This window comes from Oryctolagus cuniculus, chromosome 2, assembly GCF_051225735.1.
Source record: "Oryctolagus cuniculus isolate XC-2025 breed Fujian yellow rabbit chromosome 2, ASM5122573v1, whole genome shotgun sequence".
In the NCBI taxonomy this organism is placed as follows: domain Eukaryota; kingdom Metazoa; phylum Chordata; class Mammalia; order Lagomorpha; family Leporidae; genus Oryctolagus; species Oryctolagus cuniculus.
The window spans coordinates 4101985-4115085 of record NC_142868.1 but is presented as its reverse complement, the minus strand read 5'-3'; the positions used below and the strand labels follow the sequence as shown (position 1 = coordinate 4115085).

At 61.1% G+C, this 13101-nt stretch overlaps 1 protein-coding gene across 4 annotated transcripts in view; it reads right to left on the bottom strand.

The window, feature by feature from the left end:
- Positions 1–13101, bottom strand: part of EVC2 (EvC ciliary complex subunit 2) — an 85098-nt gene that overhangs the window by 68575 nt on the left and 3422 nt on the right. For 3 of the 4 annotated variants that reach the window (XM_089326924.1, XM_089326923.1, XM_070068044.2), the window contains exons 3-7: positions 11496–11662; positions 7938–8006; positions 7081–7267; positions 4552–4661; positions 3248–3301 (exon numbers count right to left, since the gene is read on the bottom strand). In XM_089326924.1, coding sequence (XP_089183050.1) covers positions 3248–3301; positions 4552–4661; positions 7081–7267; positions 7938–8006; positions 11496–11662 — 587 coding nt within the window. The remainder of the gene's footprint in view (positions 1–3247; positions 3302–4551; positions 4662–7080; positions 7268–7937; positions 8007–11495; positions 11663–13101) is intronic. The other variant, XM_070068045.2, reaches the window with a different exon arrangement.

Sequence of the window (13101 nt, the reverse complement as noted above, 5' to 3'; positions counted from 1 at the left end):
TCTGGGACCAGGGCTCTAAATGAACTTGGCAATCACAGTAATCGGCCCGAACGTCTCAGCCCCCAGCACCCTACTCCCCCTGCGCCAGGCACTGTGCCCTGCCCCCAGCCCCTCCTGGGCACCACAAGAGGGAGCACGTGAGGCCTGGCACAGCCCGAGATGGGCACCCGGGGTACCGTTCCTCTTAGAGACCTCACTCACTGGGGAGTCAGAAAGAAAAAGACTTCTTGAGACGCAACGGGAAGCAGTTTCTTGGGGTTCATTCTCTGTGGCCGATGTGTGTCCATTTCCCACCCAGAAAGTAGCAGGAAACCAGGGAGCCGGTGGGGCTGTGGCCAGGCATGGCCAAGCATGGCCGGTTCCCAGTTTATATGACGGCTTTGCTCTGCATCTGTTAACTGCTTGACGGCAATGTCGGGAGCTGCTCCCTCCCTGGCCAGCCCGTCCTGTTTTTCACCATCGCACTTGGCCGGCTTGGTTGCGTCACCACTGCAGATGCACGCGTCAGCCCCAGCAGAGCACCCGCAGACTGAGTCCACCCTGGCCCAGCACTGAAGTCGGGTCATCAGCTGCCTATTTTAGGATACCCCTCCCCTACTTTTAATTCTTATCTTTAAAGCCCAACTGAACTCTCCCTCCTCCAGGAACTCTGCCAGCCCCCCTAGCCCCTGCAAGCTCTCTCTCCTATCAGGATCCACAGTGCACACAATCCACAGTTCAGGTCACGGCTATGGCTGCACACTATCTGCGCTCGCGCTCTCTCTCTCAATGCCTCAATGTGAGGCAGAGGATGCTGGGGTAAGGGGAGATCTGGGACCCCAGGCCTGCCGACACCACTGCTCCCTGGGGTCCTGTACTGGTCCTGACACATTCTTGTAGCACCCCCGCACCCACAGCATTCAGCAAGACCCTGCTGCAGATGGTCCACGCCCGATCATGTCAGAACAGCTGGCCCAGCTATTTCCATGAGCGGGTGGACATGTGGTGAGGACAGACGGAGCCCTGAGGAGCCAGGCACTGTGCCGAGTGGTCTCCGTGCAGCAGCTCACCCCAGGAAGTGGACCCCCCAGGATTCCCAGTCCAGAAGGGGACCGGGCCTGAGCCACACACAGTCAGCACAGGGACGGGAAGTCAAAGCCAGGCTTCCTATGTGCGCTGCCCAGGACACTGGGGGCTGCCCCAGTGCACGCCCCTCATCCCTCCACTCCACAGAGGCCCTGGAACACGGGCCACAGCCTGAGAGCACCAGGCCCAGCCCCACTGCCAAGCCTCGCACCGGGGGTCTGCATCCTGCAGGGAACCGCTTCCTTATCTCCTGAGGGGGACATGTGGGAGAGAGACAGCCCCACGTGCTGGGCAAGGCCCGTCCCGCTGCACGGCATGGGGGAGGGGCTCGCACGGAGCCCACACACCTCAATCGGGCAGCGCCAGTCACCTCCTCCCAAGTGGCCATCGTCCTCACTGATGACCATCGACTCAATCACAGGACGGCACCCGCTGAGCGCCACCTGCAGGGCCAGGCTCGGTGGGGGACACAGGCTGTGCCAGACACGGCCCCACCTGCTGTGAGCTCCCGGGCCCACATGGGGACCTGCTCTCCCAGGTCCCCGACTGCCTCACTAAACCGTGCTCAGTAAGGGCCAGCCTCTCTCGTGCAGGAGCCTGGCTCGCCGGGAGATGCTGTGGGACTGGCAGGGCTTCGCAGCCAAACCTCTGGGCTCAAACGCCAGCTCCGTCACCCACCAGCCACCTGGACGCCAGGCGTGGGACACCACCAGCCTCGGGCGGGCCTGTCCCCGAGTGCATGGATGTGGGAAAACGCCCATCCCCCACAGAGGAGAGGGCTCTGCAGGCCTCTGCAGTTTGCGTAGGCAGTGTGCTCTGTGCTCCACCTCTGTGCTCCTTCTGGGAGTCTGGGGCCTTGGGATGTGCCAGGCAGGGGGGTGCCCCAATAAAAACCCTGGCACTGGGTCCTAAGGAGCTGTCCTGGCAGGCAACACGGGGCGTGAGCTGTCACAGCCCCCGGCTGGAGCATGGGGTGCACCTGCTGGGAGGCCACGTGGCTGCTCTGTTCCAGACGTCACCCCTGTGCCTCTTCTCTTTGCTGTCTTGTGTCCTTTTGCTGCCGGGAGTCATGGCCAGGACCCCAGCCTCTTGTAAGTGCTTAGAGTTGCCCCAAGGGACTCTGACATTCTAGCCATGGGACCTGGGGTGCACTAATCGACCTCTGCATACCTCGACTTCCCTGTCCGTGAAATGGGAGAGATTTAGGACACAAGATTGCGGGGGAAAGACAGGATTGGGTGCTGCTCAGCTGGCACTCGGCAGGTGCTGAAAGCCTGAAGCATCCCACAGGGTGACGGTTTACGTTCAGGGGCACGGGCCTGGGAGGTGGCTAGCGGGCTCGTCCCAGAGGGCTGAGGAGGGGGCTCCATCTTCCAGGTGGGCAGGCAGCAGGTTGGGGACTGGGCAGAAGAGACACAGAGCAAAAGCCTGGAGCAGGGACGCCCTCCACTTCCTCCTCCTGGACATCAGACGCCCAGGCTCTGACCTTGGGCTCCAGGGCCGGCACGAGGACCACACTTGGGGTTCTCGGGCCGTCAGCCGTGGACTGAGAGCTACGTTGTCAGCTTCCCCAATCCTGAGGCTTCGGAGTCGGATGGAGCCTGGCACCGGTCTGCAGACGGCGACCGGGGGACTTCCCAGCCGGTCTCATCACGAGAGCCAATTCTCCCGAGAGCTCCTCTCTCAGAGGAACAAGTTCATGGCTATGGGTGTCGGGAAAAAAGCCACGCCTGGCTTCCAGGAACGTCTCCACCGAAAGAAACCTACAACTCCACTGCGTTTCCCACGTCCTTTAGGAAGCGTCCGCACAGATCCAAACAGCCTGCACCTCTGCGGAGAGCCCCGACCCAAACACGCAGGGAGCGAGCGCTCGAACACGCGTGCACGCGACAGCAAAACATCCCCAGCCGCTGGACACGGGGGGACAGGCAAGGACACGGTGGCCACCCACGCAGATGGCCAGGAGGAGCCTCGGCCTGGCCCGGCAGTGACCAACCAGCCTGCTCAGACTGAGGGTCGTGGGGGGAAGTGGCCAAACAGCTGGGGCCACACGGGGAGGACGGGTGGGACCACAGAGTCCCCAGCATCAGCACACATCTGGCTGTGAGCTCGGGCACGAGCCCGACACAACCCAGGCGACGCACAGGCGGGGGAGGGTGCTCGGTCCCGGGTTCCTTCTTACCGTGACCTGTTCTTCTACCGTGATGGTGAAGTGGGCTTTGAGCTGTGAGCTGTTCTAGAAAAGGAAGAGAGAGAGCACCATGGTGAGTGGCTGTGGGGCCTGACCCGTGGGGGAATGCCGGCTGCCCCATCCCAACACCTGACGTCACCGCCGGCTCCTGGCAGCCAGGTGGGCTCGGTGTGCCGGGGCTCAAAGTCCTCCAGCGGGAAACCCAAGCACCGGCCTCCGTGGTGCAATGCCAGCAGCGGGGAGAGGCGGGCCCGGGGTCGCAGGCTCACCCACAGCGGGGCCACCCTGTGCCGAGTGACCCGGAACGGTCACCCCTGAGCTCTGAGCACCCACTGCCTGCCAGGTGGGGACCACGTCCACCCCTCCCTCTAACACACTCCACTGCTGAGCCCCATCTCCTAACAGGCCTGCTGCCAACACCGCCCCTTCTGCCACTCCCCTGCCCAGGAGCCACGGCCCGTGGGAATGGGAAGGCTGAGGGCTGAGGGCTATCTGACTGTCCACGTGTGGCGTCTGAGGCGGCCCACGTAGGCCATGCTTCCTCCTGGCCTAGAGGCCAAGCACCTCACAGGACAGGACAGCGAGCAGAGCCAGACTTCTGGGATCACCCGGCGGCCTGACCTTGGCCATGGGAGTGACCTCCTGTGCCTCAGGCATCCTATTCAACTTGTAGGGCTGCTGTGGGGATTAAGTGGGTTGACCCAGAACCCAGTGGCCTGCCCGGCTCACAGGGAGTGTGGGAAATGCCCAGTGCCCTCAGCAGTCATGGGGGCAGTCCCCGGACCAGCAGGAAGGCGGGGCGGGGGTCCCTTGTCCAGAACGCCTGGGATCCCAAACGTTTTGGGTTTCAAATTCGTCCAGATTTTTAGAATGGCTGCACGGACTGATGGGATACCTGGACACGGAACCCAGACCTGATTATCTTCACGAACCCCGTGTGCACACACCCTGAGGAGAGGAACTTCCTGCAGCAGCGTGGGCACACCTGTGTTTTCACCGCAGCCAGCGCGTGAGGTCACGCGTGGAACTGTCCACCTGCAGGCTCACGCTGGAGCATTTCCGGTTTCCGATTAGGGATGCTCACCCCCAGGTTATCACCGTACATGACCTGGCCTTGGGACTTGGGGCCGGGAGCCCAGGGAGCTTGGCCCAGTCGTGGCTGTTTGGCCACTGGGGGAGTGGAGCAGTAGGGGAAGGACTCCCTGTCTCCCCATCCTTCTCGGCTGCTCTGCCTTTCCAGTGGGCAATAAATCAACACATCTTTAAAACAACCACAACAGAGAGAAAAGAAGTACCAGCGACCAGCTCCGAAAGGTGAGCTGGGCAGGAAGCGTCAGGCTGTTTCCAGTCCCCAGGGCTCTGGCGTCCATCGAGGCCGTGTAGCTGACCCAGTAGGAGTCTCCAACTGTCCAGAGAGAGGTGACGGTGTGAGGGAGGAGCTGGCCATGCCCTGCCCATGCCCTGCGCAGCCCCGCCCCCAACAGCTGTGCCCCAGCTCAGGCTCAGCTCCTGCCTTGGGATCTCACCTGCCTGGGGACGATCAAACAGTGGGGCACACCTGCTCCCCCCTCCCTCCCTGCTCCTGCTATGGCCCCCTTGTGAGCTGGTCCCCTCCCCAAACAGGGCAGGCCGCCCCCAGCCCAAGGAGCCACCGCTCTGACTGGCCCTTCCTGCCTGCCCAGGAAGCAGGACCACAGGGCTCCTCCGCCCGGGGGGACAGGTGACACAGCCCACCTGGCTGTGCCGGGCACTGCTCTCCACGAAGCCTGTCCCCCAGCCTTGCCTTGCCCTCCCACAGGGCTGCACATGCCCTACCACACCACCACCGTGCACTGCACTTCTCCGTGTGCAGACTGCAACTTTGTAAGGACGAAAGCAGGAAGCAGTGAGGGTCCCGGGAACTGCATGTTTTTCTGTTTTGAAAACCCCCAGCCTTCCCCAGACACGACGACGCAGATGACGCAGGCGAGGGGAGAAAGGCGCAGTCCCGGCTCCCTGGGGCAGCGGCTTCACCTCTGCCCAGGCCCTCCCCCTGCCTTAACCCAGCGGGGGCCCAGACAGGGCTGAGGAGGGGACAACACGGTGCTTCCTGCAGGGGCAGCGGCTGAGATGGGGGATTTGACGTGCTTGGCGTCACCAAGAGCACAAGGCGGTAGCCCCCTCACCTTCCTATCCTGCCACCTGTTGCCTACATGACATCGGCTCTAAGGCAGGGACATAGTCACGAGGAGGCGGCGGCCAGGGTGTGAGTGAACTGGGGTCTGATGGTTTCTACCTGCTCCCTCTTTGGGGGGCCAAAGTCAGCCGCCCTGAAGTTGCAAATCAATGTCACACTCCTTGTCACAGACGGAGGTCACAGGTAAACGTGATTCATTTCACAGCAGAGCTAAGGTGTGGGCACAAATAGAAGAAGGTGGCGACAGCAGAAGGACGACAACTAAATATGACTCGCGCCAGGGGCGTGTCCCACAGGCATTCATGGCGTTCACGCCCATCATGGCTGACATCCCTACTCTCTCCGTGGCTCCACGGGGTCACCCTGAACCCCACGCTCAGCGCAGGGATGAGGAGCCGAGGTTCAGAGGCACCCCAGCAGAATCTGGGGTGACCATGCATGGGAGGCACTAAGTATGGGCAGGGGCAGGTGTGTCTCTGCAGGGGGTGGGAGGGAGGCGTGTGACTTTGGGGCCATTCCCTCTGCCGTCAGCACTTTCCACACATGTGGTGACTACGGGGGCGGGCGGGGGCCGGGTTGAGGCAGGGCTTCATGGAAAAGGGGGTGCCAGGGCTGGGCCCCAAAGATGTGAGAAGATTTGAGCATTCCGAGGGGAGGGGAATGCTGAAACAGGAGCAGGAGCAGGTGCAGGGAGCAGGGAGCCAGGGGCCGGGCAGGCCTGGCGGCATCAGGCAGAATACAAACCCCTGGGCGACCCGGATGAGGGAGGCAGGCACTGTGGTCTCAATGCCACCTCCACGCCAAGCACTGCTGGGCAGGTCAAGGTCACGGGGACCCGGGGACCTCTTGGGGACCACCAGCTGGTAAGCATCCGGGCCAGGTGTCATCCCAGGTCCACCTGAGCCCGACTCTGTGAGCTGCCTGGAACCCCGTGCGCCGCTCTCTGCACATGGCTTCAGAACTGCGGTGGGAGGGAGGCAAGGCCCGTGCTTCCTGCTGGGACACAGCACGGTGTATTTCAGGCACCTCTCAAACCGGAGCCAGCAAGGTTACCACGTGAGGTTCGGCTCCACTGGTGGCTCCTGTCCATCGGATCGTGTTAAGAAGGGCTCTGAGGCGACTGGGCTCAGAGGGACAGAGGAGGAAGAGGAGCTAAGGGGCCGTGAGCACAGGGCAGGAGGGGCTCCGGGGGGAGAGGCGCTGAGGCAGATGGGGCCAGCCTGGGCGCTGTGAGGCTCAGCCTACAGCCTTGGCCAAGTCTCTCCAGCCCGTCAGTCTGTCTCTCCAGGCCGTCAGTCCGTTTCTCCCTCTGTAATGAGGGACCCAGAGGAAGACAACAGGTCTGCATCCCACCAGGGACGCCACAGCAACTCCTGGGCCCCAGTGCTGCTTCATCAGCCAAGCACAGCTGAGCACAGGGGTGGCGCCCCACGGGCACACAGCCACCCCACTGGGCACACCTGTGCACGCCTGGCCATCTGCCTTCTGTCCATCCCAACGCCAACACACTCCTCATGTGGCTGAGCGACGGTGACAGCGACGGCGAGGCCCACCGTGGGGACTGACCACATGGATGTGCACACTTAGACCCTGCCCGCCCACAGCACCCGTCACCTCCAGCCCCAACACGCTGACGCTCTGCTCGAACCTTCTAGAAACTTCTTCCGGAAAGCCTGGAACCCGTCCGAGGTCTTGTTCCCGGCCGACTCCCTGATGGTGAGGCCGGTGATGTTGTCCAGCAGGAGCAGGTCTGAGAGGTTGGCCGACGAGGGCGTCTTGGTGTTGTCCACCAGCAGCCGCACCTGCACGGTCTGCTGGTCACTCTGCCCGGACACCTAGGACAGGAGGCGAAGGAAGGAGCAGGGAGGACATCTGGGTCACACAGAGGTGCTGAGACTTCATCGGGGGCCAGCACTGTGGGGCAGCAGGTAAAGCCGCCACCTGCAGTGCCAGCCTCCCGTGTGGGCACTGGTTCAAGTCCCGGCTGCTCCACTTCTGATCCAGCTCCCTAGGAGAGCAGCAAAGGATGGCCAGAGTGCTTGGTCCCTGCCACCCACGTGGGAGACCCGGATGAAGCTCCTGGCTCCTGGCTTAGACCTGGCCCAGGCTCGGCCATTTCAGCTATTTGGGAAGTAAACCAGTGGATGGAAGATCTCTCTCTCTGTGTCTCTCTCCCCTCCTGCCCCATAACTCTTTCAAATAAATAAAATTAATCTTTAAGAACTTACAGGTGTCCTAGCAATGCTTAAAAGTGGTCAGCGCTTCCTTGCCACTCTGCACGGTCACCATGGATTCTCACTACTAACGATTTAATGACGACAGAAGGAAAACCTCAGTCCTAATCATTCCAGAGAAGGCAGCAGACCCCACGCCACGGCCTCCGTCACTCGCAGGTGGGACACGGGCAGAGAAGCCCCGATTTGCCAGCCCTCACACACCTGCTCCTCTCCACACGACCTGGACAAAATCAGTGTCTCTCCAAGTACCAGCGCCTTCTGCACTCACCAGGGCGCACTTCCGAAACACGACTCCGCCGTGCGAAGCCCCAGGAGCTTCTCTTGGAACGTCCCCGGACTGCAAGACAACACACAGGGCGTCAGGAGGTGGGAAACAGTCCGTGCCACACACATTTAATAAAGAGACCAGCCGGCGCCGCGGCTCACTAGGCTAATCCTCCACCTGCAGCGCCAGCACACCGGGTTCTAGTCCTGGTAGGGGCACCGGATTCTGTCCCAGTGGCCCCTCTTCCAGGCCAGCTCTCTGCTGTGGCCCGGGAGTGCCGTGGAGGATGGCCCAAGTGCTTGGGCCCTGCACCCCATGGGAGACCAGGATAAGTACCTGGCTCCTGCCATTGGGTCAGCGCGGTGCGCCGGCCGCGGCGGCCATTGGAGAGTGAACCAATGGCAAAAGGAAGACCTTTCTCTCTGTCTCTCTTCGTCTGTCCACTCTGCCTGTCAAAAAAATTAAAAAAAAAATAAAATAAAATAAAAAAATAAAGAGACCAGACGAGGGCCTCCGTGACACAGGGCGGACGGATGGCTGCTCCGCTCTCGGGCACCTGGGAGGGTTTTTCTTAGAGAGCGTTACAGTGTCAGAAATTCAAACCTGCGCAGAAAGAGCGCGGACGCGAGACTGCACAGGGGGGCGTCTGCTGCCCTGGGGACTCGGCTCCCCATGGCCAGCACCAGCCCAGCAACCTGAGCAGGACCCCAGGAAGACCGCGTCACGAGGGCTGACACGGACTGTGAAGCACGGTCCTGCCATGTGACGACAGGGAACACGTAGCCTGGGGCGTGATTTCCGGCGTGAGCTGACGCAGTGCCGGGCAGCCTGTGGACAGGGTCCACCCTCTGCAAACAGAACCCTGCGTGGCTCCGTGAGAAGGTACGGAAGGGAAGCCCGGGCTCACGCAGCAAACACAAGCCACTCGCTGCCACCGGGCTCTGCTCACGGCACCCCTGCAACCCCGACCCCCAAGGTGGAGAGACACACGCCAGAAACCAGACTGGCCCCGAGGAGGGCGTTGCGCTTGGCTCTCTCTGCAGGAACGGCCACACCCCTCCTGCTCTCCGCCTTGTGCACCTGTCACCTGCAGGGGGCTGAGCTGTGCTCCGTGCCATTCACCACAGCGGCGGCCATCATCCACCCAGCTCCAGGCACTGTCCCCTCCTTGCACGTGTGAGTTCTGGCCATCCTCTCGCACAGGCGTGGACACTAGGGCTCAACAAGGTTGACCCAACTGCCCAAGGGACTCCTCCCAGGCAAACGTGACTCCAAATCCTACACCCCTCCCCCCATACGCATCCCCTCTCCAGGGTACCTCCCGCTCATCCTGCAGGACACGGACGACGATGTGAAGAGGGAACAGAGCCACAGCGTGCAGGACAAGCCCGATGCAGACCCCTGGCTGTGGCCAGCTTCTCGCCCACCACACCCTGCTGCCTCTCTGAACTGCCAGGGCCCTCGCAGAATACCGGCTTCTGTTCTCCCCACCCTATTACATCCGTGATAAACACGGCTCGCTGCACAAGTCACGGCAGGCAGGGGCACTGGGGGCTTGGGGGCACTGCCACCTGCTGCCCAGAAGGGCTGAAAGAGCAGCGATGACCACCAGGGGGTGGGGCGCTGGCCCCGGAAGCTATGTTCACACCCTGCCTCCCAGAACCTGTGAACGTGACCTTGTTTGGAAAAGGGGTCTTAGAAGATGCAAAGGGTCTCAAGATTGGATCCCCGTGGGCCCTGAAGGTGGCCCCAAAGCCAGTGACAAGCACTGCCATGAAGGGTGGAGAGGAGGGGACAGACACGGAGGAGGCCGTGTGAAGATGGAGGCAGAAGCTGCAGGGCGCAGCCAAGGAACGCAGGGGCCGCCACGCGCTGGAAGGACCGTGATGGTGGCCCCCGGCCTCCAGAACACAGACAGAAGGCGTTTCCACTGGTCTCGGCCTCCCAGTCTGCGCTGACTGCTCGTGGCTGAGCTCAGTGGCTCTCGTACCCCTGGAAATTATTAAACAGCGGCAGGCATTGGGCCTAATGGTTGAGACATCGTGTGGGATACCAGCATCCCGCATCCGAGCGCCTGGGCTCCAGGGCTGGCTCTGCCTCCGATCCTGCTAATGCACGCTGGGAAGCCGCCCACGATGGCACAAGAATGTGGAGACCTGTCGCTCACGGGGGATCGGGATCAAGTCCCCGTTCCTGGGGCAGCCTGGGTGGGCATGTCGGGGGGGGGGGGCAGCAGATGGCAGCTCTCTCCCTGCCTTTAGGTTTCTGTGTGTCTGTCTGCCTTTCAAGTAAAAACAACCACATAAAAAGTTAAAAATTAAAAGATAATGAAACCTTACGTGGAAAGATGGTCACTTGTGGAGCCGACGCGTGCGACGGCATATCAACCAGCAGCAGGGCGGTGTCGCAGTGCGGAGGCTCAGCCACCGCTCGGAACACCCGCACCCCACCACGGAGCGCTGGCTCAGTCCCAGCTCCCCTGCTCCAGGCCAGCTCCTAGCCAAGGCACCTGGAAGGGCAGCACGTGATGGCCGAGGCGCGGGGAGCCCGGCCACCCCCACGGGAGACCAGGATGCAGCTCAAAGCTCTAGGCTTGGCCCGGCCCAGCCCAGCCGTTGTGTGCACTGGGGTAGTGAATCAACGGATGAGAGACTGCTCTCTCTTTACCTCTCTTTCTGTCTTCCTCTCTCGCCCTGTGTCACTCTGCCTTGCAAATAAATAGAGAAATCGAAAATCCGTCTTAAAACCCAGCAAAAGCATGGAGTAGACTTGGCTCTGTCACGTCTACCTTTCTCTTTTTTTAAGATTTATTTATTTATTTGAAAGGCAGAGTTACAGAGAGGCAGAGAGAGAGAGAGACAGAGAGAGGTCTTCCATCTGCTGGTTCACTCCCCAGGTGACTGCAATGGCTGGAGCTGTGCAGATCCAAAGCCAGGAGCCAGGAGCTTCTTCCAGGTTTCCCATGTGGGTGCAGGGACCCGAGGGCTTAGGCCGTCTTCCACTGCTTTCCTAGGCCATAACAGAGAGCTGGATGGGAAGTGGAGCAGCCAGGACTAGAACTGGCACCCACTGGGATGCCAGCACCAGAGCTGGATGCTTAGCCTACTAGGCCACAGCTCCGGCCCTCCTTTTTACCTGTGGGTCCCAGAAGTAGTTTCTGAGTCTCCCCTTGGACTTCCCATCTGTGAGATGAGAGTCAGAATACTACTTGTTCAGGACACTTGCAATACGGCTTGAGTGAGATTCTGCACACACACAGGGACGTGTGGTCGGCATGTGTGCGTGCTCCCTGCCAAGGGGCCAGCAGTACCAGCCGGGAGTGAACCACGCTGGGCCAGGCACACACCAGGCCAGGTCTCGGCAGCAGCTGCCTCCCGCTCAGATCCCAGCCTCCTGTTCTCCTAAACCCTGTGCATCCGTAAAACAGCCCTGCATTTACCGAGAGAGAAGGAGCCGGCCTTCTTGAAGAACACGCCTGTGACATTTTTGTACACAGTTGGCTCAAAATGCGCTTCTCTCCAACTTCTGCTAAACACAGTCAACTGTCGACTTGTCACTTACCAGGCGGTGTGCTACGGGGGACTCTGTTTTCAAGAAGGTCTTCCTAGGCCAGGAAGGCAAGAAAGCCAGTAAGGAATGAGCCCAGGGTCCAGGGGAGGCTGCCGAAGTCGGGAGCAGGTTGAAGACCTCCGCTTGCTCGGTGACTCTCACGCCGACAGGTGCTTCTGCTACAGAACAGCAACGCATCCGCATCAGGGCTGCAGACGGGTAAGACGCGGCGACTGAACCCGGGAGGACTACGCGGTGTACAAAAGGCGCTGGGAAGTGTGTGCTCAGTAAGTTAATGAGGGGATGGACAGATGGGTGGGTGGATGCATGGACAGATGGACAACACCCTCTCAACTTTGCCAGGAAAATGAGGCACGCTGCATACAGGAAACTCAAAGCTTAGGACGAGCACTTCTCAAAGTGAGGTCTCTCGGTCTAGGTCAAGTGCTAATGTGCACATCCCCCTGTGTGCCCCAGCTGGGACCCAGAAGCACTGGCAAGGTGGCTAATGGGCGAGTCTTCTACACACGGACTCCAACAGCCCTGGATTCAAAGCCTGGCTGTGCCGTTCACCCGCTAGGAGCCCTTGGCCGAGGCACCTAACCTCTCTGCACCTCGATCTCCATAACTACCGTGGTTTGGGCATAGCCGTTCACCCAAAGGTTTGGGTGCTGGGGGCTCTGCAGCAGGACCCTGGGGGGAGGTGGCGGGGGCGCGGGGGACCACCCTCCTGAGGGGCGAGTGCTGGGCTTGTGTGGGAGTGCAGCAGCTCCCACAGAAGTGCACCATGATACGCAGTGAGGGTACTCGACACAGTAGCTCGCTCCTGCCACCTGAGCCCAGCGGCAGAGCTGTGGTCACTCAGGGGAGGGGCCTCCACCTGCAGCGGAACAAACCTCTTTGCTTTGTGGAGTACCAGCCCGGCACTGTTACAGTAACACAAAGCAGATGACGTCAGACGGCTGAAGAGGAAGGAGGATGTCTTGTTTCAGGGGATGCCTCTGAGCACCTGACGCTGTGGGGAGGCTGACGGCTGTCACAGGGGGGCCACAGACCCGCCAAGCACAAACGCCGCCACCCCCACCCCCACCAGGCCTTCCCACGCGACAGCTCCCAGGACAATGTGCCCTCTGCCAACACATTCGGCAAATTCCCAGCAGCACGTGGACAGCTCAGACGCGTCCCTGAGAAGACCCTGGGCAGCAGCTGTATCCGTAGCACAGTGGTGCCTGCGACACCAGCATCCCGTATGAGTGCAGCTCGAGTCCTGGCCCCTCCACTTCCAATCCACCTAATGCGTCTGGGAAAGCAGCAGAGGATGGTCCCACTGCTTGGGTCTCTGCCACCCATGTGGGAGAGCTCCTGGCTCCTGTGCCAGCACTGGCCCTTGTAGCCATTTGGGGAGTGGACCAGTGGATGGAAAATCTCTCCCTCTCTCTCTGTAACCCCGCCTTTCACATCAGTAAATCAATCTAAAAATAAAAAGGCGGAAAAGGTATGGCCTGCTCTCAGGTGTCTCAGGCGTCCTGCTGAGTGGGTGCTGTGCGTGGCTGGTGAGCTGGGGGACCCTGGACAGCGCAGCTGGGTACCCTGTGCTTAAAACGCCAACCAGCCAGGC